The sequence below is a fragment of the Furipterus horrens genome, unplaced genomic scaffold, assembly GCF_987537825.1.
Source record: "Furipterus horrens unplaced genomic scaffold, mFurHor1.1.pri manual_scaffold_3, whole genome shotgun sequence".
NCBI lineage: Eukaryota > Metazoa > Chordata > Mammalia > Chiroptera > Furipteridae > Furipterus > Furipterus horrens.
In genome coordinates, this window is record NW_028327173.1 from 184,460,412 (window position 1) to 184,488,187 (window position 27,776).

Sequence of the window (27,776 nt, forward strand, 5' to 3'; positions counted from 1 at the left end):
TTGTCCTTATAAAGCTGTTTAAATAATCAGACAAGTTTTAATAATTGGAATTTAACCTTAATTAGAAATTTTCCAGGTGAGAAACTAAAATATAGTTCAGGTATATGAAGGGTTTATACTAGCAATTTAGTTTTGTGTTTATTTTTCTTTCTTCTTTCTTCATGTAATTTAGAAATTACATGAAGGCATTGGTGAATTCTTTGCCTAAGGTTTATTCCCTTGACTACAAAGCATTATTTTCATAGCCAAAACCAATGGTGTAGTGGTGGAGCTATAATAAAGAACTTTATTGGATAAGATGCTCTTAACACCATTAGAAATTCTTTTTGTTTTAACAGCACTTATGTAAAGGCAACAAAGTGTAGGAATATATTCATTGCTATTTGGAGTACTTTGTGGCAAATGTGAAGTCCTTGCTTATGCTTTTATACTAGTTCCATAGCAAAGTTATTTTTAAAACAAGATACAAAACCAAAATTGCAGCATTAATTGGATCGACACTCCTAGTTGTAAATTAATACTTCCAGTTGTAAATTTTGAGAAAATTGGCATTAGACTTCAACATAACTCTGTTTTCAGCCTTAGTATTATATTGTGCTAAGGAGAAGACTCAGTGTTTAAACATCTTCAAAGCCAAATTACTTGATATTGGCTTTTTTGAAAATCTTAGCCATCAATTACCAACTCAAATGCCCATGTCCTTGGCTCTCTAATCTCCCTGTTGTTGCCCTGTTGCAGCATTATTATCTCTTAGCAGGGGCATTGTAGTGCTTCCATACTACTCTTTGCGTTACCATTAGACTAGCTCTGATCCTCATTCCCAAACTTGAATGTGCACAGTGATTCCCTGTTGCCCAATGTGTTTTCTTCGGCCTAACATTTTAGGCTTTTCTTTTGACTTCATCTTCCATCTATTAATAATACATTATCAGGTCTATCTCCCATTATTCTTTTTTCTTGACCTTATACTTAAGCCAAACTGTTCCCCAAATAGCCCAAGACCAATAATACTTTTATAATTTTTAAATACTGTTTTCTTTTTATGAAATGGCCTTCCCTTGCCTTTGCATGTCCAAAATATACCAAAGGTGCCCAATTCTATTGACGTTTCCATGAAGACCTTCAACCTAAGTTATCACTTTAACTTTTTCTCTTTTATAAAACTCATTTTCTCTAATATAAATAGTTCCTCTACATACTTGCTACTCTTATTACTTTTTAACTTTTCATTTTGGAAAACTTAAGGAATATAGAAAGTAAACAGTACGGTATGCACTTGAAACCCCTTCCGCCTTCATAATATAGAATGTTTCCATCTCTCCAGAAAGTTTCTCATGCGCCTTTCCAGTCGGTCCTCCCACTCTGAGATAAGCACTATTTTTTTTCACCTTATATTTGTTATACCTTTTTTATTCTTTCCATGTAAATGGAAATTACACTCTTTGTATAAGGTTTCTTTCTCTTAGCATAATGTTTATGATATTTACCCCTTGTTATTGCTTGTTATTCCATTTTTATGTTGAGTACTGTTCCTGTGTATGGTTACTCCAGTTTATTCATTCAGTTAAAGGACACTTAGGATACTTTCAGCTTATGACTGTTGTGAGTACAGCTGCTATGGATATTTGCATATGTCTTTTTGTAGATACAGTTGATTCTCATTATTTGCAGTAGTTATGTTCTATAAAGTCACTGTGAACATTGAATTTGTTAATATTTAATCATTTATTCTAGGGGAAATATAGGATTAGGTTCCTATGAACCTGTGGTCACAATATTTTTTTGTCAACTGATTGATACATAAGCTTTTATGTATATTTTTGTTTAAATAAAACTTATTTAATATGTATTGTTGATTCATTAACATTGAATTCATATCCAACAGCACTATAGCTCATGACTGAATAAAGCTTATTTAACACTTGTATTTTCTCCTTTAGGCATACTGTAGCCTTCTAGCACTTAGAAATACTAGATAGCACTTAAGCACAATGTAAGGAGGGCATTCTAAACAGCGATATCACCAACAAAAAGCACAATAATATGAAAAACATGTCACTAAAGAGACCACAAAAAGGACACTCAGAGAATGAAGGTTAAACAAAGTAGAGTGTTCACTTTCAGCTGAGAATGTGCATGTCCACAAATTATCATGAAAGCACTTTGAATATTGATTATTGGGTTACAAATGAATTTTGGCAAGCAAGTGTATTCACAAAGATGGATTATTTGAGTAATGGAGGTCTGCATATGTTTTCATTGGTCTTAGATAAATATAAGTATCATTACTGGGTCAAATAGTGTCTTTAATTTATGATACTGCCAAACCTTTTTCCAGAGTAGTTTTATCAGTTTAAATTCCCGCCAGCAATGCTTAAGAGTTCTAGTTGTTTCAGATACTTAGTAATGTTTGGTATTTTTAGTCCTTAATTTTAACCATTGTAGTGCTCATTTTATTTTTATTTACTATAATTATTAGTTCGTGTTTTATCTTTCCTTCCTCTCCAAACTGGAAACTTTTGATGACAGCATATAATTCACCTTTGTATTTGTTAACCTAATACTTTAAAGAAATACTATTTTAGCCTTGTTAAGTACACAAACTTTGGAACTAGATTGCCTAGATTCAAAGCTCAGCTCTTCCACTTACACATTTTGAGAACTTGGGCAATGAAAGTGACATGAGTAGTAAATGAACTTTTCATAATTAATTAATTGTGTCTCTCAACAGCAACAACAACAACAACAACAACAAAAAGTCTTGAAAATCAAGTTTCTTTGACGTTAAGTAACTTGTTCCAGATCAAATAAGTAGAAAATAGTAGAACATGATTTCAAGCCAGGCTTATCTCTATGCTTTTAACCACTATACAACGAAGTATTGCCACCTGAATCCCGCTTTAAAACTTACTGTTTATCATTAAGTTTCTGTTTACTATCCTCAATTAAGATGTAAATGAATGAAGGTGCATCTTAAATGTTAACCTTTCCAATCCATGAATTTGATGCCTCTCTCTCCATTTATGTAGGTCTTTTTGTTTTTCTGAATTAAAGTACATAATTTTCAAAATTGGAGATTTTGCATATCTTTCATTAGAACTATAACTGGTTATGAAGTATCTTTTGATGCCTTTGTAAGTGGTATCATTTTTAAAATCTTCATTTCTCAGTGCTTGTTGCAATTAATTTTTTATATTGATTTTGTATCTTTCAACCTTGCTAAATGTATTTATTAATGCTAATAGTTTATCTGTACATCATTACTTTTTTTTTTTTTGCGTTATTGTACTGTCTAGCACAATAGAGGTGATGATAGTGGATATTTGTGTCTCATTCCTAATTTGAAAGGAAAGTTTTTAACATATCACCCTTACATGTAATGCCTCAGGCTGGTAAAGGGAGGCAGGTATTGCCTTTTTACTATCAGATTGGGATAGAAGTTAAGTTCTGCATTTGGCCGCCTTGATACTTGAGGTAAGGCCTCCATGGTACTGCTGAGTGGTCATGGTAGTGCTAGTTCCCCACTGAGTCTTTACTGATCTCTCATTGTTTAGAATATGAAGAATAACCTGTATGGGGATGGATGGAAACACTTGGAAGTTTCCTCAATAATGGAAGTTTTGAAATGGGTTTTGGACTGCGATTTAAAGGAATAAAGAAGAGTATATATCAGCACCTTCTGTGCAAAGGCATGAGCATGTGTTAATACTAATGTATGTGTCAGGAATTACAGCATCAACTAGCTCTCCATGGTGCATGGTAATCTTACTGTCTGTAAAATAGGGGTCAGTAAACAAGGGGAGAAAGTAAATATTCTAGGATTTGCAGGCAAAATTGAGAATATTATGTATGTGCTACTATAACAAAAAGAAAACAGATTTCCACAATTTTTTAAATTTATGATATCTAAATAATAATAGAGTGCAATATTTTTAATACATGTTTAATACCTATTTACTGTTTTAAAAAGTGGACTTGGGGGATAATTGGAGTTTATAGTTACTATTTCCTGTCATCAAAATCATTTGCAAATGTTTATGTATTAATGCAGAGTTAAACAGGTTTTAAGATATGGAAATGTTCTTTGCACTTGCATTAGATCCAAAAATGATGCTGGAACTGTAATTTAAACTTAGAAATCATATCTGTTGCAAATTTATTGGAAAAGGAGAGTTTGCTTCTTGTTTTAACTTTTGTCATAATGGAAATATGTTAGCTTTGACAGCACACAAAGTATATAAAAGCTAGAACTTACTTCAAATTGAAGCAACATTGGTAGTTGTGAAATGACTGTATAAATTTTGCATATAAGCATTCTTTTGACTTGTAATTTTAGGTTGAATACATTAAGACAATTACCAAATTTTCATCATGACAGTTTACTTTCATTTATTGTTCATGCACCTCATTCAGTCGAACAGTAATAGTTCTTTGTTCTTGGTTTACATCTTTATAAGAAGAATTCCAGGAACTTTTCTCCTAGCAGGTAGGACTTACACATGGAAAAATATATTAAATGGTATCTGAGGATAGATAAATGATAGCAGAAAAATGTGTCTTAAAATTAATCTGCTTAAAATGGGGACCAAAATTTGGTGTAAAAAATGGATTAGAATGCTAATATAAGGAATTCCAAGTGATGCTTAGTAGAGAAAAATATGTTGAAAAATAATAATTTACTGTTTCCAATTTAAAAACTTCCTACAAAGCTACAGTAATCAAAACAGTGTGATAGTAACATAACAGTAGACATATAGATTAATGGAATGCCCATATATTTATGGCTAATTGATTTCTCAAAAGAGTACCAATGGGGGAAAGAACAGCTTCTTCAAAAAATGATGCTGGAACAGCTAGATATGCACAACCAAAAAGATTGAAGTTAGACTTTTACCCTCACACCATGTACAAAAATTAACTCAAAGTGGAAAAATGATCTAATATTGTTACCAGAAAACAGAGAGGAAATCTCTTAAGACCTTGGATTTGGCAATGGTTTCTTAAATATAACACCTAAAGCACCAAAGAAAAAATAGACAAATTGCACTTTATCAAAATGAAAAACTTTTGTGCTTAGAGGACATTGCCAAGGGAGCATAAAGACAAACCCATAGATGGGAGAAAATATTTGCAAATCTAGTGTCTGATAAGGGCCTAGTATCCAAAATATAAAAGAAGTCTTACACTCAACAACAGAAAGATAAACAACTCAAGTAAAAAGTGTTCAAAGGACTAGAATAGACATTTATCCATAGAAGATACACAAATGACCATTGAGCACATAAAAAAAAGGCTCAGCATCATTTGCCATTAGGGAAATGTAATCAGAACCACAATGAGATAATACTTCATACCCCATTATTATGACTAAATGTAAAGAGAGAGACAATAATAACTGTAGATGTGAGAAAATGGAACTCGGACTTCCGGCCAAGATGGAGGCTTAGACGGACGCGCTAGGTCTCCCTCTACAACTAGAGAGGAATACAACTACTTCAAAACAAAGGATAACTAGAAATTCCAGAAAATAAAACTACACGGAAGCCCAACATATGAAGTTATAAACCAGCGGCGCTCTTTGGGCAGGTAGGATGAGCGAAAGGGGGCGGTGCTGTTTGCGGTCGCACCTGGGACAGTGGCGGAGAGAACAACCCCGGCTGCAGTCGAACCCCCGGCAGCTCGCGACCCCAACGCTGCGGAAAGCAGCCACCACATCGCCTTGAACAGTGAGGCCCAGGGGGGCGGGAGGACGGATCCCGGTCTCCTAGCGGTATAACTGTGTGAATCCATCTTGGACCACCGCCCCCAAAGAAAGCTCCACAGTGCTGCAAAATAGGTCGCGGACAGGCACCGGTCGCTGGCTTGTGACGACAAAGCACCACGGCACAACAAGAAAGGCTGCCAAAGGGCGCCGGTCGCTGGGTCATTACGAGTACACAGGCACTGCCCCCTACAGCCGGCCCAAGAAAACAAAACGCATCTGTCAAAATGAGGCAGACAACTATAGAAATCCCGGTGGCACAGCTCACCAGGCAACAGATGGAGAACCTGACAGATGAACAGATAAGAAACCTGTCAGATGCTCAGTTCTGGGCCATAGTTATCAGGTGGCTTACAGAATTCACAAAAGATCTGGAAAAAGATGAGAAAGAAGCGAAAAACACTCATAACGAAAGGAACAAAACCACATACGAGACAGATGGTGAGGAAATAAAATCCAGAGTTCATTTCAACAAACCGGAATATGGAGAAGGAACAAGCAGTCAACCAATGCAGCGAGAGGAAATGGGAAGCAACGATGAGAGGATCAGAAACCTCTGGGACAGCTATAAAAGGCCCAACATAAGAATCATTGGTTTGCCAGAGAGCGAGGAAGATGAACTAGAACTTGAAAAATTGAGTGAAAATATAATAAAGGAGAACTTCCCAGACTTGGGGAAGGAAATAGACTTACAGGTCCAGGAAGCACAGAGAGTTCCAAAAAAACTGGACCCAGGGAGAACCACTCCAAGACACATTATAATCAAAATGTCAAAAATTAAAGATAAAGAGAGAATCTTAAAAGCAGCAAGAGAGAAGAAAAGAATTATGTACAAAGGGGTCCCAATTAGACTATCAGCTGACTTCTCAAGGGAAACCCCGCAGGCAAGAAGGAACTGGCAAGAAATATTCAAAGTAATGAAAATCCAAAACCTACAACCACGAATACTCTATCCAGCGAAGCTGTCATTCAGAATAGAAGGGCAGAGAAAGTGTTTCCAGGACAAAATAAAACTGAAAGAGTTTATTAGATCCAAACCACTGTTATATGAGATGTTAAAGGGACTGGTTTAGAAAAAGGAGGATCAAGACAATGAAATCTAAAATGAAAACTGCATCACAAGAAACAACAGAAGCTAGGGAATTGAAACAAAGGCAAACTAAACAGGCAACGAGAGTGGAAAAAGAACTTTAGGTACGGGGAACATATTGGGGGGAGGTCAACAGGGAGGGGGAATGGGGAGAGGGAGGGAGATGATATAGGAATTAAGGATCATGGTAGGAGGGAATGGAATAGACAGAGAGAGGTTGAGAAGAACTGTATGCACAACTAATGGACATGATCTAAAAGGGGGGGACAACTGGAGGGAGGGGGGCCACCGGGTGGAGGGGAGCAGAGGGAAGGGAAATTGGCACAAATGTAATATTATAATCAATAAAACACATTAAAAAATAAAATAAAATAAAGTGGATTTTAAAAATTAAAAAAAAAAAGAAAAGAAAATGGAACTCTTCTACACTGCTGGTGGAAAGTAAAATATTACAACTGCTTTAGAAAACTATTTTTCAATTCCTAAAAAAAGTTAACATAGAATTACCATATAATCCAGCAATTCATTTCTGGGTTTATGCACCAAATAATTGAAAATAGGAACTCACACAAATACTTGTACAGGCATGCTCATTTAGCATTATTCACAATAGCTAAAAGGTAGAAACAGCCCAATGACCACCAAAGAATGAATGGGTAAATAAAAGTAACACATAGATGCAATGGAATAATAGTCATAAAGAGGATGAAGTGATAATACATGCTGCAGCGTGAATTAACCTTGAAAACATTATGCTATGTGAAAAAATGCAGACACAGAAAGTCACATTGTGTGCTTCGATTTGCATGAAATATCCAGAATAGTTATTTGCAGAGACAGAAAACGATTTGTGGTCACCAGTGGTTGGGGGAAAGGAGGAATGAAGACTCCCTGCTTAAAGGGGACCAGGTTTTCTCTTGGGATGATGAAAATGTTTTGCAGATAGGTATAGGTTATAGTTACACAACATTGTGAATGCACTAAATGTCACCGAATGGTGCACTTTAAAATGGTTTTGTGCCCTGGCTGATGTGGCTCAATAGATTGAACACTGGCCTGCAAATTGAAAGGTCGCTGGTTTGATTCCCAATCAGGGCACATGCCTGGGTTGTGGGTCAGGTCCCCAGTTGGGGGCATGCAAGAGGCAACCACACATTGATATTTTTTTCCCTCTCTCCCTCCCTTCCTTCTCTCTAAAAATAAATAAAAATAAAATCTTTAAAATGGTTTTGTGTTGTGTGAATTTCACCTAAATAACAAAAATATTAATTTATCTTTAAAAAATGAAACCAAGAATTATGGAGTCGGTCTAATTTTCTTATACCAGGTATTAAACTATCTCATATATTTTCGGGAGAGAATAAAATAAATTAAGTGCTGAACTTTTTGACTATTGTGAAATTACAGCAGGGTGACACTTTTCACTAAACCTTTCACCCTATGATCATAGAGAGGGACATTTTTTGAAAGTACATTTAATGTACCCGAGAACCAGCTCTTAACTTTTTTATATTCAAATACTTGTTTTTTTGAAATGCTTATATCAATATTTTATCCTTTTCTCTGATTTTAAATTATTGTCTCATTGTTCAAACTTTGAATGAATTAATTGGAGTTGTCTATAGTACAGAGTTACATTTCATTTTAATTCTCAATTGTTTCACAGGACCATTCCTTTGGAATTTTATTTCACTGGATATTTGGAAACTAGAGAATGAGTGAATTTTGGAATTGAATCTGTTTTTATTTTTTTAAAGCAATTTTCAAATTGTTATTTATTTTCATGTCCTTAAACATCGGACAGTTCAATCAATTTTATAAATATTTTGTACATGAATTTTTGAGGATAGAAATTTTTTTGTTATAGGTAAATCCTTCCTGACCAGAGCAAGATAGAATATAAATTTTATTCTAGAAGTAAGAAAAAGATAGCTAGGTCTTTTATAACATAGTTCTTAACAACCATATGGAATAATTCAAATAATAGGACTTCTATATAATAGTATATTGTACTTAATACAAGAAAATGTATATGACATGCTTAGCACATAATAAATGTCAATTGTCACCTTGACTATTGACAAGAAAGATTATTATATACAGAAGAAGGTACTTACAATACGCTAAGAGCTCTGCTAAGGGTTCATGTTACAAATAATTTCTAAGTTCATGCTGAGTTTGAATACTCACTCTTAACTGATCATAGGCAAATAATGAGTATCATCTATAAAATAATGGAGAGTAGAACTAATACTGTTTTATGGTGTGTGTGTGTTTCAGCTTCTATAAAATTTTTTGTAAAATTTCTTCACATGTAATTTTTGAAGCAATATAATATATAAAACAAAAATAGAGCTCTTTAGCTGAAAGAGGAAAAGGATGTCATTGATCTGAGATACTGCCATAGAACCCATGAGATATGAAGTACAGTTAATTAGCCACTTAACTAGAGGATCCCTAATGTTTCATTCAACTTTTAAAAACTTTTAACTTTTAATAATACTTTGGGTGGGTTTATTATCTCATAATTAATTTTAATTGCATAACTTTTATTTGTTTTAAACTTATGGAAAGTTTTTCATATATTCTGCATAAGAATATATGGCATAGTGGTAAGAGTGCAGGCTCTGCAGTTACAGGGTCTGGATTTTCCCAGTATTGCTATTTATTAGATATATGATCTCTAGTAGGATGCTTAACCTCTCCTTGCTTCAATTTCCTACATGTAAAAGTGTGATGAAAATAGTACATATATCACTGGATGATTGTGAAGATTGAGATATTGATAGGAAATGCTTAGTACATCTTGATTTTAGATCCAAAATATGAACACATACAGTAAAAAATGCATATGGTTGAATAAGACCTCTGCTAAAAGTGTGCACTTTATAAACATTTGTAATTAATTTTTCTTTGTTCCCTCCATGTTATTATATCAATGTAAACCAGATTGATGATATTCAAGTTTATAATTTTCATGTTAGTGCCATAAAGCTTGACTACATTTTTCTATTGTTATTTCTTCTGTTTTATCTGACTTTTGTAATGACATGTAGAAAAATATGTGTTAGTGGAACAAACAGCATAGTAATTTCTTTAGTTGGCAATATGTTGGGGGGGAAATATGACCAAAACTGATTCATTTTATATGATTTATACATGAAAAAGTATGTTCACTTGCTAATTAAAATATACCATATCTTATTTATAATTCAGAAACTATTTGTTGCATTGTTGAAAATAATCATAATTAAAAACAAATATATTTTATTAGGCAGCCAAAGTTTCAGGTTTTTGTTAAAAAACTTTCTTTAGATTTCTTGCTCTGTTTTTAACTTAAAATATGAATGGGACATGAATATTGGAAAAGTACCTGACTTTAGCAAAACTCATTTAACAGATAGCTGACTGGTAAGCCTTTAAAGGAGCAAAAGTTTATTTGATTTTAATTAAGCCTTTCAAACTTTCAGGCTCTTGAAGTTTATAACTAAGCATTCATATTTGCCAAATTTGGCAAGAAACTTTATGAGAACAAAGTTTATGATATAATATACTTTCAATTTTAGTTCAGCTCAGCTGGAAAACAACTTTTCTTAAAGTGTGGCAATGTTTTATTTATTTATTTTTGGCTCTACTCAGGAAATGATATAATTAAGAGCATTTGTGTTAAAATTATGAAAAGCAGAAAATTTGTCTAAAATCAGTAGATTTAGATCAGTGTTTGTTAAATATGGAATAAAAATATATATTAATCAAAATCACTCCGCTTACTGCAAAAAAGGGTGGGGACATATTTTGGAATTAGTAAACAATCCATACTTCTTTTAATTTCAGGTATTTTTAATGCATCCTTATTTGTGTATATTAACCATTTATATCAGAAGAAAATCCAGATTTGGGGGTTTAAAGTTTATAATTTTGAAGAACTCTGTAAAAAATTGTAATATAAAATCCAAATAAAAATTATTAGTATCTTTGAAAAACCAGGCAAGTGTTATAGTCTTCTTGCTTTTATGTAAATTATAAATAGTGCGTGTGTGTGTATGTAACTGTTAACTTGAAATAGAAAATAATTATTTAATATTTATGCTAACAAATATAAGAATATTATAGAAAGTTTTATCTTGTCTTAGTTTTAGAATTGATATTTTATCAAGTTATTGACTTAGATTCTCAATTCTGCCCTCCTCCCCAGCATTTGAAACATGTCATTCCATTGTCTTCTGAATTCCATAGTTTATGTTGAATACTCAGCTGTAAGTTTTGCTTTTCTTTTGATGGTGATGTGTTCTTTTTCTCCCCTGGCTGTATTTAAGATTTTCTTATTATATTTGATTTTCAGTCATTTGACTGCTGGATACGATTATCTTTAATTTTTTTTTCAATGTTGGATTGGCTATAGATTCTTAGTGAGTTAATGTATTGTATCAGTTTTGGTATATTCTTAGCTGTTTTTTTCACCCTGAAATTATTGCTACATCTTCATGCTCTGTCTCCTCTTTTCAAATGCAATTACATTGGGCTTTTAGATTCCCATATGTCTTTTGTTTTGTTCTTTTCATTTTTTTTCCTTTCTTTGCTCTGGTTGGATACTTTCTTCTGATCTACTGAAGTCATTAACCTGTGCTTTGCTGTGTTGTGTCAACTATAAAACCCACCCACTGATTTCTCAGCTTCACATATTGTATTTTTCAGTAATGAAATGACTATTTTTAATAGATTTAAATTATTTGTTGAAATTTTCTTCTACTGTGAACATGTTTCTATACCTTCTTTAATTTATCATTAAATAGTTTTATTAGAGTCTTTGTCTTCTAAATCTGTATCATCTGTGGGTCAGCTTATAGGTATTATTTCGTTCAGCAGCCGTCCGTCTCGAGAGACGATGGTGTAGCTTCTCAAGAGTCTATCTGCACCGCTGAGAATGGCTGTGCAGTCCGACTCGGGAGTGACACGGTATCTGTCTCCTCCCGTGTTGAATCGACATCTTGCGATGACGCTGGAGTGTCCTCTCCAGTGAAGCTGAAGCTACAGAGCCTGGGCAGGGTGATATGGAGGGTCTGCTGTTGCCCATGCAGCAGACCCAATAGGTATTATTTATTCTCTTGGTTATTGGTCACATTTTGTGGCCCTTCCTGTGCTTCATAATTATTATCACATACCAAATAATGTTTATTATAGGATCACAGATTCATGTAAATGTTATTTTTTCTCCTATATTAGTAAGAAATGATGAAGTGCTGATCCCCTCAATTCAACCATAAATTGAGCCTGGGTGATTTGAATGACAGCTTTAAGTATACCTAGTCTACCTCTGGTTTTAAGTGTCTTAAGAGCAAGACCTGTTGTATTGCAGGTATTCCTCTTTGGTATGACTTTGTATTTAATGAACGGTGACATTTTGGGAGATTTTACTCTACCTTTTGGGTTTTGCCTCCATTTTCTCATCCCCTTCTCAAGGTAAGCTGTTCTTTGGTTGAGAGCAAATGTCTTGAAGGGAGATCTGTTGAAATTCTATACTAAAAGTGGTAGGCACCACCTGTTGTAGTGTGACTTTGACTCCTAATCACCATAACTCTACAGAAAACATTACTTTTCCCTCTAGCTCAGTCTCTCCTTTCCAAGTCCACTCTCGCAGTCCCAGTCCTCAGATGATCTCTCAGGAGAAAACTATCTGGTCCAGGGGATTCCACAAGATTCCAATCTATCATACCAGCATATGAACCATAAAGCATTATACAGGTTTCTCTTTTCCTTGGTAGTGTCATTCTTTCTGATTCTTAGCTTGTGTCTAAATGGCAAATCTCTAAGAAATGAAGGCAATCAGGAGGCTCAGCTTACCTAAAATTAGATATCACTTTTCTCTTAGTTTACCCATTTTGCTTCTATTGCTTTCCAGTATATTTAAAAATATAATTTGGGGAGATAATTTATCTTTTTTGTAGTTGTTGTGGAAGCAGTGACTTGCCACTATGTGCTGGTAAATTAGTTTTACAAAAATAAGAAGAAAACTTAGACTCACATATTTACTCTTTTATGTATTATTTATAAAGTCTGTTTTTAGATTATTGGTTTGTTATTGAATATTAATATTGTTCTAAATGTGCTAGGCCCAGAAATTGATCAAGATTGCTGTTTGGAAAAAGTGTCTTTTGACAGCCAGTTTTAATTTCAGAATTCCTTTTCATCAGCAGAATTTAAGTGAAACATAAACAAAAATTAATTCTTTTTTCCCCCCTTTTCTTGTTTAGTGAGTGATAGCTGCTTCAGGAATCTCGCCGAAGATCGCAGTGGGATAAATCTCAAAGATCTCGTACAAGACCCCTCTTTGTGAGTATTTGGCTTTTAGTATTAATTATTACTTAAAATTTTATGGTTGGTGTGACTTCTTTTCAAAAGAGTTGTAACTGAGAATTGACTTAGGTTGAGCAATTTTTTCTTTTCTAATAATTTTTGTTACATATAGTGAAGCACATGGAATAGTTTAAACAGAGGTAAAGTTACTTTTTAGAAATGTAAGAGGTATTAGAAGAAGGGATAGTGTAATGATTAATGATTGACTTTCAAGGGGTATGCCTAATGAGTGATGATATCATGCCAATATGGCAGTAGATACTAAGCAGGGAAGATGATTAGTAATTTCTTTGTTTGGGAAGGTGAGATGGAATTTACTTACGTCAATTTTAAGCTTTTTTGAATAATTTATAATAATTATTTTAAGCATAATTAAAAATATAAATTTAAAATCTAATAACAATTTTACTTGAATATATTGCATATATTCCTAATGTTTTACATTGGAAAGCTGTATACAGCACAAGATTTTTGAAGAATTTTAAGTGTTTAAGTTTTTAATGTTCGTATGCGTCAATCCCATTCTTTATCAACATGTACTTTATTGTAATGTCACTTTCTATTTTGTGAATTAATTTTTTTCAGTTGTATATTTACTGGAAATTATGTGCACTATCTTCTACATGAACATAGCTTCCCAGGAAGAACACCTTTTATTGGAAAAAATGTCAAGACTAGTTAAGCCCTGGGCAGCAGAAAAAAGAACATTGAGTGCTGGCAGGTGCTTTCTTTAATGATGTATAATGCATTCAGTAAACTATATTTTAACAGGAAATCAGCATTCCACATCTCATGTAATCTACAATCCCACAACGTTTGTGAGTAATTTATTGAGAATGTTGGGAGGAATAAAAAAAAAAAAAAATGTGTTAAACCTGATGGTTATTGATTCCTTAATGATTTTTCACTCATCCAAAAAGTTTTAGTCACAGACACAGACTATTGAAAATGATAGAATATTGAGTTTTTTAATGTAATCAGTTCAGAAATCGCTTTTCAAAACCAACTCTCTCATTTTTTTTTATGTAAACTTTTAACTCAAAACGTGCAAGAGTTATTGTAAAACTTTCTTTTTTAAGTTTATATTATTGACTATGTTATTACAGTTGTCCCAGTTTTCCTCCTTTTCCACTCTCTGCCCGGCACCTCCCTTCCCTTCCATAATTCCCACCCCTTAGTTCATGTCCATATGACATGCATCTAAATTCTTTGGCTTCTCCATTTGCTATTCTATCCTTAATATCCCTCTATTTCATTCCTACCAATTATGCTTCCTTTTTTTAAAGTATATTTTATTGTTACAATTGTCCCAATTTATTTTCACTTTGTTCCCCTATGCCTAGTACCCCCTTCCCTTCAGCAATCCCCCCGCATTAGTTCATGTCCATGGGTCATGCATATAAGTTCTTTGATTTCACCCTTTGCTATATTATTCTTAACTCCCCCCTGCCTATTTTGTACCAACCAATTATGCTTCTTAATCCCTGCATCGTTTCTCCTCCTTCCCTCTCCCAGCTGATAACCCTCCAAATGATCTCCACATCTATGATTCTGTTCCTGTTCTGGTTGTTTGCTTTGTTTGTTTTTGTTTTTATTTTTTAGATTCTGTTGTTGATAGTTGTGAGTTTGTTGTCATTTTAATGTTCATAGTTTTGATCTTCTTTTTCTTAAATAAGTCCCTTTAACATTTCATATAATAATGGCTTGGTGATGATGAACTCCCTTAGCTTTACTTTGTCTGGGAAGCACTTTCTCTGCCCTTCCATTCTAAATGATAGCTTTGCTGGATAGAGTAATTTTGGTTGTAGGTCCTTGCTTTTCATTACTTTGAGTGCTATTTGCCAGTCCCTTGTTGCCTGCAAAGTTTCTTTGAGAAATCAGCTGAGAGTCTTATAGGCACCCCTTTATAGGTAACTCTCTGCTCTTCTCTTGCTTCTTTTAAGATTCTCTCTTTCTCTTTACCCCTGGCATTTTAATTATGATGTGTCTTGGTGTGACACCCCCCCGCCCCCCCCCTTGTGTCTAGCTTGTTTGGGACTCTGTGCTTTCTGAACTTGTATGTCTGTTTCCTTCACCAAATTTGCGAAGTTTTCCTTTATTATTTTTTCACATAAGTTTTCAATTTCTTTTTCTTCCTCTTCTCCTTTTGGTACCCCTATGATTCAGATGTTGGCATATTTAAAGTTGTCCCAGAGGTTCCTAAGCCTCTCCTTGTTCGTTTCAATTCTTGTTTCCTCATTCTGTACTGGTTGACTGTTTTTTTCTTCCTTATGTTCCAAATCGTTGATTTGAACCCCAGTTTCCTTCCCTTCACCATTGGTTTTGTGTGGATTTTTCTTTGTTTTACTTAGCTTAGCCTTCACTTCTTCCCTTATACGTTTGCCATACTCAAGCATATCAGTCAAATCTGAGCATCTTTATCACCAGTGTTTTAAACTCTGTGTCTGTTAGGTTGGCTGTCTCCTTGTCTGTTAAGTTGGCTATCTCCTTGTCACTTAGTTCTCCCACTGGAACCTTGATTTGTTCCCTCTTTTGGGTGATACACTTCTCTGTCTCCTCAACTTGACAGGCTCCTGTGTATGCTTCTGTGTCTAAGGTAGAACTGTCGCACCTGTTATGTTGTAAGGGGCAGAGCCTTAGGTATTTGTCAGTATAGGGTGACACATTTCACCACGTTGTAGAACAATTCCACCTGCTCAGCATTCGCCCCCTCTCAAGGCTCTTCTCCCACTTCCCATATGGGACTGGCATTTCTCTAGCTGTTTCCTGGTTGTGGTTCCCAGAGTGGGTAGGTTTTTGGATGTTCTAGGACCATGGGGGCCTCTAAACAAACGGACTCTGCTAAGAGACCAGTAGTTTCTCCCACTACCCTAAACCCCCACTAGTTTTCACAGTCAGAAGGAATGTGGCTTTACTTTCCTTGGTGCTGGAACTGTGTGCTGTGCAGTCTGTTCTGGGGCTGTGAGCGCTCCCCAGGTTTCCCTCCCTACTTTTTTTAATGTGTTACTGCACTTTCTGCTGGCCTGCCACTGCTGCCACTGCCACACAGCTTCCTTTCCACCCTGGCTCCACCCCTTTTACCTGTCTGGATGAGTATTTCTTCTTTATATCTTTGTTGAACTTCCATGCAACTCGATTTTCTGAAACTTCCTGTTGTCTCTAGTTTTGAGGTAGTTGTATTCCTTCTTAATTGTAGAAGTAGACACAACGTGTCTACCTATGCCTCCATCTTGGCCGGAAGTCTCTCATTTTTTTCTTAATCTCTCTCTTTTCCTTATCAAAAGAATTGCCAATATTCTTTCTCCATGTTTTTACTCCAATGAAGATTAAAAATTTTCCTTTTGGTCCTATAATATTTAACTAAGAATATAATTAAGATATATGAATATAAATATTCCTCCTGAATGAATATTGAATAATATTGATTTGCATGGATAGTTCTATTTTTCTCATGCATATAGGAAGAAACTTTGTAATTTTTTGGAAAGATTTTACCCATTTTAATGAGTAAATTAAATAATTTCTTTATTATATTATTTGTAAGGTATAGTTTGGTACAATAGGATTATATATCTGTTTAACGCAATCATTGTGAAAAACTGTGTGCTCGTATGGACTTCAATGATTTAAAAGTTGTGAAGAATTATACTTCAATAGTGGATTATAATAATGAGTTGTAGTGTTTTGAGAGAATTTGGTACTTCCTTCCAGAATGTGGAATAATATTTATCATGCAAACTATAACTAAATTCTATATTTAATCTTAGTAGTCTAAGAAAAATTTATTTCAGATTAGTACTGCATTGATGGGACAAAATAATTTTGAATTTTCTGTTTTGAAGTAGCCAGAAAGTATCTTAATTTAGGACAATTCTCTTAACTTGGCATTGGTTTATAACAGTGGTTCTCAACCTTCCTAATGCCGCAACCCTTTAATAAAGTTTCTCATGTTATGGTGACCCCCAACCATAAAATTATTTTCATTGCTACTTCATAACTGTAATTTTGCTACTGTTATGAATTGTAATGTAAATATCTGATATGCAGGATGTATTTTCATTGTTACAAATTGAACATAATTAAAGCACAGTGATTAATCACAAAAACAATATATAATTATATATGTGTTTTCTGATGGTCTTAGGTGATCCCTGTGAAAGGGTCGTTCGACCCCCAAAGGGGTCACGACCCATAGGTTGAGAACCGCTGGTTTAGAATATAAGTATTTAGTAAAAAGGATTTTATTTTATCCTTGCAACTTGGATTTGGAAAGAAATTTTTAAATTAAGAAATATGAAACTTTACTATTAATTACTCTAATTTATATTTTAGAGATATAATTTTTACTTAGTAAAGTCTTTAGGGACATGTCTATGTCCAGTGTGGAAAAACAATGTACTTTTTTCAGTTCTTATGATAAGAAATATTTTATTCTGAAAAACCATGTACTTTTTTCAGTTTTTAGGATAAGAAATATTTTATTCTGAGTCATTATTTCATAGCCATATTTACTTAGTAAATACCTCATGGGTGAAGATTTATTTTAAGCCATTTATCTCTTTACTGTACCAGACTCATAACATAAGTTTTTACTATGTGCTCACTGACTCATGTATACTATATGGAGTTGAATTGTTTGTTACAACATTGAGTAGAAAATATGTTGAAAATACTTTTTTTACCAAACTCCCCTCCTTAAAGTAATCACTGACATTTGATGAGTACTCCAGACTAGTGTAACGGTTGTAAAAATTATATATTTATGTTATTTTAATAAATGTCTCAAATAAAAAATATTATTAGAATAGTGAATGAATGCTTTCTGTGTTAATATGCCTGGCAGATTTGCTGAACTGATGATGCTAAAAGGTGTTGATGTGTAAAGAAAAATTGGGTACTTAAATCATTAATGTTCATAGAAAGGAAGATAGAATAAAGAGAGAAGGAAAAAAATAGGCTGAAGAAAACCCATACTATGTGGAGAGTATTGGCACTCAGAACAGTCTATAGCATGTTTTAATCAGATAAATGAGTAGGTACTGAATTTCTTTGGGCAAAGTACAGAAGTAAAACTCAATTGTGTGTATATGTGTGTGAAGTTTGAGGGGTTTATGGACTGAGAATGGAATGAAAAGGCAAAACTAAAAGTGACTAATTCATACTCTAAATCTAATCAAGCTATTGAAATAAGGTGATAAACCCTCTGTAATTTATCTACTGTATATAGTACTCTCCCATGATTTTGCTTTTATTGTAGTGAAGTAATTATTGGACTTGAATGAATTGAGTGAGCTATATTTTGTGAACATGATGAGGAATGCCATGGAAGAAGAGAAAGTTGTGAATCCTTAAGAAGAACTTTCTAATCTTGTGGAGTTCCAGTTAAGATGGTTGTGTGGGTAAATGAGGCACTTGGAACCTCCCACAACACCATCAAAATTATAACTAAACTACAGAACAAGCATCATTCAGAACTGACTAACATCTAATAAAGAGAAGTCCTATAACTAAGAATGTAAAGAAGCGACATTGGGATTAGTAGGAGGGGCAGAGATGCAGAAAGGGCTGGTTCCCTACCCACGTCTGGCAGTAAAAAATCGGGAGGGATATTTAGGCAGTGGAGGTTCCCCCATGAGGAGCTAGGGGTTCCATCCCTACACCAGAACACCCAACCCAGGGTCCCAGTGCTAGGAAGAGCAGTCCCCAACACTTCTGTCTGTAAAATCCAGCCAGAATTTGGCTGAGTGGGATGGAGAGTGTATGGAGTCCAAGGCATTTCTCTTAAAGAGGCTGAGCACATACTAAGACTCACTTGCTCTGAGTTTCAGCACTGAGGAAGCAGCTTGAAAGGCACATGGAAATACAGGGAGAAACTGTATTATCTGACATCAGGGCTAGAGCTGGGAGGAGGACAGCTTTCTGCCTGACAGAAGTGATGGTGCAGGCCATCGTACCTTTGATAAGCCCTCCCTGCAGAGAGCAGGCAGGTGGGCACCATATTTGAGTCTCCATCAACCTGGCTAAGACTGTTTGCCTGACCTCATGATTCTCTGAGACCTGCCCTGCATAACTTGCAGGTCCCCCCAACCTTTTCTAGTGGCTTTTTCATATAAACAGCCTCCCTCTTGGCTCATGCTTTCAATTTTCCTAAAATCTCTCAAACAAGCAGCATCTGACTTCTACATACCCCAGACATTTTGCTTAATTGACCTAGGCCTGGCACTAGCCCAGCCAGCCTCGGTTAACAGGTTAGCCTCTCCCTGGCACCTCCAAGCCCAGCACAAGTAGCAGCTGTTTGCAGATTGCTCTCTAGCTCATGCTTGGTGTCTTCTGGCTGGGCACAGGTGGTGACTGATCTTGGTCTGCACCTCCCAGGAAGGCCCCAGAGCCAGTAAACCTAGCTGACAGCTTTAGACCATGCTGGATTGCAACACAACCACCTCCATGAGTGGAATACTCATGGGATGGGCACATAGGGCACCAAAGTACCACTGAAGCAAGTCTGTTCTGTATGGTTGGCCCCTGCACAGCAGATCCTCCACAGTGGTCATGACCAGTGCTTGTAGCCAAGCAGCCTGAGCGGGTTAATCCCTTCCAGTGACATGCCAACAGGATCAAGGCTCAACTACAATAGAAGGGTGCATACAGCCCACACAGGGGACATAACTAAAGCACCTAGCTTAGGTGACTGGGGAGGTTGTGCCACTAGGCCTTACAGGACTCATAAGGCCGCTCTACCAATCCAGGAAACATAGCAGCTCTACCTAATACATAGAAACAAACACAGTTAAGTAGTCAAAATGAGACAAAGAAACAGGTCCCAATGAAAGAACAAGAGAAATCTCCAGAAAAATGAACTTAATGAAATGGAGACCAGCAAACTACCAGATATAGAATTCAAAACAATAGTTATAAGGATGCTCAAATAACTAGATGAGAACTTCAACAACATAAAAAAGGACATGAAAACCATAAAAAAGAAAGAGTCAGAAGTGAAGAATATCTAACTGAAATGAAGAATACATTACAGGGGATCAACAGTTGTGTAGATGAAGCAGAGGATTAAACCAACAATTTGGAAGATAAAGAAGCAGAAAATACCCAATGAGAATAGCAAAAAGAAAAAAGAATTAAAAAATAAGGATAGTATAAGGAGACTCTGGGACAGCTTCAAGTGTTCCAACATTTGCATCATGGGGGTTCCAAAAGGAGAAGAGAGGGAACAAGGAATTGAAAACCTATGTGGAAAAAAAAAATGCCAGAAAACTTCTCTAAATTGGTAAAAGAAATTGACATACAAGTCCAGGAAGTTTAGAGAGTCCTAACCATGATGAACCTAACCAGGCCCACATGAACACATATCATAATTAAAATGCAAAAGGTTAAAAACAAAAGAGATCTTAAAAGCAGAAAAAGAAAAGCTGTCAGTTACCTACAAGGGAGCTTCCATAAGAATGTCAGCTGATTTCTCACTAGAAACTTTGCTGGCCAGAAGGAATTGGCATGAAATATTCAAAATAATGCAAATCAAGGACCTACAACCAATATTACCCAGCAATGCTATCATTTAGAATTGAAGGACAGATAAAGAGCTTCACAGACACTAAAACCCTAAAGGAATTTATCACAATCAAAGCAGTATTATAAGAAATGTTAAAAGCCCTTCTTTAAGAGGAAGAAGAAGGACAAAGAGGAAAAGATGCCATCTTTATTTATTCATCGATCTGAGTGCTCTGGGTTGTTTCTACCTTTTGGCTATTGTGGATCATGGTGCTGTGGACATGTGTGTGCTAATACCTCTTTGAGAGACCCTGCTTTCACTTCTTTGGTAATATACCTAGAAGCAGAATTGCTTTGTCATATAGTAATTCTGTTTTTATTTCTTTGAAGAGCTGCCATACTGTTTTTTATAACAGTCGTACTACTATATATTCCCACAAACAAAGCACAAGTGTTCTAATTTCTCCACTTAAGCAACATTTGTTAATTTCTGTTTGCTGTTTGGTTTGGTGGTTGTTGTTTTTTGTTTTTGTTTTTGTTTTTATAGTACCCATTATTATGAGTCTGAGGTGATAAGTTCTTGGTATTTTTAACTGAACTTCTTCACATCTTGTCTTTAGTAATTATTTTGATGCAACTCATCTACTCAGTAAAAAAAAAAAAAAAAGAAGGAATTGTCTATGTTTCATTATTATGATACTTTGGCATATTGTGACATAAATTAAATAAAACCATGGTACTTATTTAATAAAACAAAATTTTTTTACTAACATTATGAAGATTATAAAGTACAAATAGGTACATAGTAATTTTGTGACAATAGCATTTTAATCAATTTATTATCCTTATTTTATATTGTATTATTTGCTTTGTATTACTACTGATCTTGTTGTACCTCATCTGAAGGATTACTTTTGGGTTAAAAAAAGAAAAACTTTAAATTAAAAGATGCCACATTGGAAATGCAGGACAGTAATTTTAAAAATAACAGCAAACCTGCTAGTTTAAATGTATTTTGATATTACAGATCATTAGTGCTTGATAACTGTGTTTAATCTTTAAGAACAAAGACAATATTGCTCAAAATAGTTGTATCTGATTGTAAATTTTTTAGACATCAAATTTGTATTTACTTTTATGTACTTTACAGATTTTACCATCTTTTGTGGAAATTCTTTTTATGGTTCTGTTTTAGTATACTTTTCTTCACACTACAATCTGATTGACTGATATTTTGGTTCTTTGGATCATGGCATTAAATATGAAGGAAGGCAGGATTTTCGTCTGGAAAGCAATCATATCTAAATATAGCTGGTGTTAAGACAGGTTGCTATGGTGAATTGAATTTCTTAAAAATGCCAGTCAGCAGAGGATAAACAGTGGTTTTTGAAATGGTTATTTTCCATGGAACTGTATATTCTCATACGGAATTTTCAGGTAGATAAATTTAGTTAATTTTTTAATTATCCATTTTGTCAATTGAGAGTATCTTTGAGACCTTTAATGTTTATTGAACAAAATAAGAGCGTTATATATTGTTATCTTTTGTTACTCTAAATAAATTTTATTTGATGGAGAAATGCATTTTTCTAACGGCAGCATTTTAAACATTACTGATCATTCATTTTGCTCTGCTGCCAATAGTACCACTAAAACTAAGACAACTACCAGTGCTGCCTTGTTTATAATAATATCTCTATGTTTTTATCATTTTAAACAGATTCCTTTTTAGCTTATGTACTTATTTGTCTATAAAGTGTATACTGCAACAATACAGCTTAATTTAGGCTGGTGCTCTGGTATTATTGTACTATGTTCTATTGTCAGAACTGCAAATCCAAGGATTTTAAATTTTGCTTGGCTTTTAGAAGACTTTCTCCATTTTCATCATTCTTTACATTCCTGAGGATGTATGCATAACTCTTTTGAGGGTTCATTCACTTTAGAATTTATTTAATTGAAAAGCACTAGTCGGTGCTTATGAAGTTCTTCAGCAATTAGGTTTAACAGACATTGTTCCCATAATGAACACGAATGATTGAGAATGGACAGTATTTGAGTTGACCGCATGAGACATATAGATGGCCAATCCAGTATTTGAGTTTTTTAATGAAATATATAATGTGTTAATCTAATTAGCTGATTCTTCCATTTTCAGGGTATAGAAACCTAAGTCAAACTAAGTCAAACTAGCTCTAACGGCAAAGTGGAACTTGATTGACTTATGTAACTAAGAAGTACCTCTTGTGCAATTGAGAAAGGACTTTAAAAACCAGTACAGGTATAGGAACCTCAAAAAATAGAATTAGGGAATTTGTGGAACTGCTGTTATCTTCTCCGGTCCTTTTTGGCTTTAGTTTCTCTTACTGCAGTCAGGCTTTCTCCATGAACACAAAATCCCTTGGAAGAGTTCTCATTCTGTTAATCTGGTCATTTGCTCACACCTCAACCAATCACTGGGGCGAAAGGTATAGGCTATATTAATTTACTAGTCATAGGATAAGTGGCTGTTTCCAGAACGGTGGGATACCCTAATTAAATTACGGAAGAGGTAGTCTCAGAAAAAAGAGTGTTAAAACCAAGAGATGTGTGCTGTACTTGATTCTCAGTTGTTAACTAAAGGAAGAACTAATACATTGTCAAGAAGTATTATAACTTTAATATAGAACATTTTTACTTGCTTGGGCAAGTAAAGTATCTCAATTAAAGAGGTATTGGTAATAATATCTGTAATAATTTTAAAGGACTACATAATTCAATTAATTGATAATAGTTTCCTAGTTGCCAATGTTATTTATCAACTGATACATACACATAATACATACACATGTGAAATGACTCAGATGAATTCATTACTTTCATTTCAACGGGATAGACAGCAGGTTTAATAAAAACAGGTTATTTCTGTTTTTCTATCTTTCTTTCTTAAAAAGAACTTCACTGCTATAAATCAAAAAGGGAGAAGGATTCAAAGATTCTCATTTACCATTCAATTATAATATCTTAACTGAGGAATATTATTATAGAGGCATATAAAAGTTTAATGGGAACACTAATGAAGTATTCCAGAAGAGGTGATCCCTGAAATGAAGCTTTTTGTTAAAGAAAAGGAAAGGAAAGGAAAGGAAAGGAAAGGAAAGGAAAGGAAAAAGAAGAAAGGGAAGAGAGAGAGACACAGAGACAGATTAAGAGAGGAACAGGAACTTCATAAATATGTTGTGCGGTTTAGAAAACCAATTTAGCTGAAGATGAATAGGAATCTAGGAGGTTAAAATTACAAACAAAATTTTGATATCTATGTATGTGATTACTCCAGAACGCAATGACACATCTGACATGATGCTCGGAGTCAACAAGTGAATGATTGATGCTTATATTAGTTTTAGAATGATGTGCAACAAATCCTCACAAATTTACCATCTTAAAGCAACAAAATTTATTACCTTACAGTTCCCATGAGTAAGGATTCTAGGTAGTTTAACTGGATCCTCTGCTCAAAGTCACCCATGATTGCAATCTAGGTATTGGCTAGGTTGCATTTTTTTAAATCGTGTTTTTATTTTTCAATTATAGTTGACATACATTATTATATTAGTTTTAGGTGTACACTCCAGTGATTAAACATTACATAATTTACTAAGCAATCATCCCAATAAATCTCGCACCCACTTGGCCCCATGTAAAGTTATCAGAATATTATTGACTGTACTCCCTATGCTGTTTTTTACACCCCATGAGAATTCTGTAACAACCAATTGGTAATTAATCCCTTCACATTTTTCACCCATCCCCTCAACACTCCTGCCATCTGGCAATCGTCAAAAACTTCACTGTATCTATGAGTATGTTTCTATTTGACTTCTTTGTTTATTTTATTTTGTTTTTTAGATTCAGTTGTTGATAGATATGTGTTTATTACCATCTTATTGTTCATATTTTTTATCTTCTTCTTAAAGAAGACCCTTTAACATTTCATATAATACTGGTTTGGCCGTGATGAACTCCTTTAGCTTTTTCTTGTCTGGGAAGTTCTTTATCTGTCTTTAAATTCTAAATAATAGCTTTGTTGGGTAGAGTAATCTTGGTTGTAGGTCCTTGCTTTTAATTACTTTGAATATTTCTTATATCCCTTCTGGCCTGCAAAGTTTCTGGTGAGAAATCAGCTGACAGTCTTATAAGAGCTTTTTTCTTACTGCTTTTAAAATTCTCCTTTTGTCTTTAATCTTTTGCATTTTAATTATGATGTGTCTTGTTGTAGGCCTCTTTGGGTTCGTCTTGTTTGGGACTCTTTAAGCTTCCTGGACTTGTATGTTCATTTCCGTCACCAAGTTAGGGAAGTTTTCTTCATTTTTTTCACATAGGTTTTCAGTTCTTTGCTCTCTGGCTTCTCCTTTTGCACCACCATGATGTGAATGTTGGAATACTTCAGGTTGTCCCAGAAGCTTCTTACACTTCCCTCATTTAAAAAAAAAAAAAAAAACTTTTGCTATTCTGATTGGACATTTTGTGCTTCCTTATATTCCTAATGGCTGATTTGATTCTTGGCTTCATCTACTCTACCATTGATTCCCTCTAAATTATTTCTCATTTCTGAATGGCCCTTTTTTATACTGTTGAGGTTCTCACTAAGTTCCTTGAGCATCCTTATAACCAGTGTTTTGACTTCTGCATCTAGTAGATTGCTTGTCTCCATTTAGTTTAGTTTTTTTTTCTGGGTTTGTTTTGTTCTTTCATTTGGGACATATTTCTTTTCCTCTTCATTTTGGCAGCCTAACCATGTTTGTTTCTATGTATTAGGTAGACCTGCTACATCTTCCAGGCTTGATAGGGTGGCCTAATATAGTAAGTGTTCTGTAGGGTTTAGTGGCACAGCCTCCTTGATCACCCAAGGTGTACCCCGCCCCCCCATGTGGGCTGTGTAAACCCTCCTCTTGTAGTTAAGCCTTGATTGCTGTGGGCAGGTCAATGGGTGTATTTACTCCCAGGCTGATCAGGTGCAAGGACTGGCTGTGACCACTGACCACTGACCTTTGACCACTATGGAGGATCCATTGTCCAGGGGCCTACCTTAGAGAGCGGGAGTTACATCAGAAGGACTCTGGTGCCCACTGAGTCTGCTCCTTGAGTGTGTCACTTGTGGAGGTCATTAGGCTGTGATGCTTCTACATGTTCTGAAGCTGTCCACTGGGTGCACTGACTCTGTGGTCTGTCAGGAGGTGCAGGCCAAAGTCAGCCGCCTCCTTTGTTCTGCCTGGGCCAGTCAACATGAACTACAAAGCCATCTGCAGATGGCTGCTACTTGTGCTGGGCTTGTAGGTGCTCAGGCAAGGCCAGCTGCTGCTAATGCTGGGCTTGGGGCCACTTAACGAAAGGTTCTGGGCATGCAGAGACCGGACGATGCTTGTTTGAGAAATTTTAGGAGAATCTGAAACATTAGCCAAAACAGGCCATTCATATGGAAAAGTTAGTGGAAACAGTTGGGTGGGGCCAAGCCTCAGGGAATTACCAGGGCAGGGCCAACAGTGTGAGCCAGGGTGAGGAAGACTAAGATCTGGTACCCACTTGCCAATTCTTTGTGGGGAGGGCTCTTCTAAGGCGTAGTGGCCTCTACCATCACTTCTGTCTGTCACAATGTTGCACCCCCAACTCTAGCCCTGATGCTGGACAATTCAGTTTCTCTGCATGTGTCCCTGGTGCCTTTTGAGCTACTGCCCCAGCATTGTAGCTCAGAGGGAATGAGTCCAAGTAAGTCTGTGCATGGGCCCTTTAGATGAAATGGCCTGGAACTCCAGAAATTCTCTCTCTCAGCCTCAATCCCCACTGGTTTTTACAGCCAGAAGTTACAGGGACTTCTCTTCCTGGCACTGGAAGCCTGGGCTGTGGGACCTGGTGTGGCACTGGAACTCCTGTATCTCAGGGTGGACCACCACAGCCGAGACATTCCTCCTGATTTTTATCTGCCACAAGTGATTGTGGGACCTGCACAGTTAGCATCTCTGCCACTCCTACCAATCTCAATGTGGCTTCTTCCTTTATTCAGTAGGTAGAGTTAGCTATATTTCAGGTAATTCTGATGATGGTTGTTCTGTAGTTTAGTTGTAGTTTTGATGTGGTTGTGGAAGAAGGTGAGTACTGTGTGACCTACGTGCCATTTTGAACTGAAGTTCCCTGGGTTGCATTTTTATCTGGAGGCTTGACAGAGGAAAAATTGCTCCAAACAAATTCAAGTTGTTGGCAGAATTCTTGTGGTTGTATGATTAAATATCCTGTTTTTGCTGGGTGTTGGCTAGTTTCCAGTCACAGCTCTCATCATCTTTGCTATATGTCACCTAATGGTGGGAGTAACCTTTTGGTTAGAAACCAGTCACAGATTCCAGCCACACTCAAGATATTCAAAAAGTGTGAATATCAGGATATGGGAATTGCTGGGGATCACCTTAGGGTCTGTCAACCAGAATACTTTTGAAAATTTATTTCCTACATGGGAGTCATATTCGATTAGTTTAATCTTGGCAAGTCAGAGATGTATAAAGTTCAACTATGTTGTTATTTATCTAAGGTAATGGGCCACCTGACAACCAAGCTTGTGCTGTTTCCACTTAACACCTCAGCTTTGACTTTCTCGGTTTTGGTATCACATTTACTGGTTTTTAAAAATGTTTTCTTTTTTTCCAGTTATATTGAGATGTAATTGACATACAGCACTGTATAAGTTTAAGATGTACAACATAATGACTTCACATTTGGTTTCAATTTATGTTACTAAGTTTATTAAAAACATGATGACTACCTTCTTACTACTGGCCACCAGAAATATTCCTAAAATAGATGAATAAAGTAACTATTCAAATATTTCAATTTTTTTTTTTTTTTGGTATGGCCTATAGGTGTATGATTTTTGATTATTTAATTGTCCTCTCACCATGTATATATGTTTTTCCCAATTTTTGTTAGGTGGAAATAAAACAGAATTTTTGTTCCATTTGGTTTTGTCTTATGTTGGTATCTGAGGAGTGAGACTACAGAGACTGAAAGTGAGACTGAAAGTGAGATTTAACACCTACAAAAAAG

At 35.3% G+C, this 27,776-nt stretch overlaps 1 protein-coding gene across 8 annotated transcripts in view; it reads left to right on the forward strand.

Moving 5' to 3' along the window:
• GPHN (gephyrin) overlaps nucleotides 1–27,776 on the forward strand; it is a 414,033-nt gene that overhangs the window by 68,160 nt on the left and 318,097 nt on the right. For all 8 annotated transcript variants that reach the window (XM_090271004.1, XM_090271010.1, XM_090271006.1 and 5 more), the window contains exon 2: nucleotides 13,103–13,181. In XM_090271004.1, coding sequence (XP_090127130.1) covers nucleotides 13,103–13,181 — 79 coding nt within the window. The remainder of the gene's footprint in view (nucleotides 1–13,102; nucleotides 13,182–27,776) is intronic.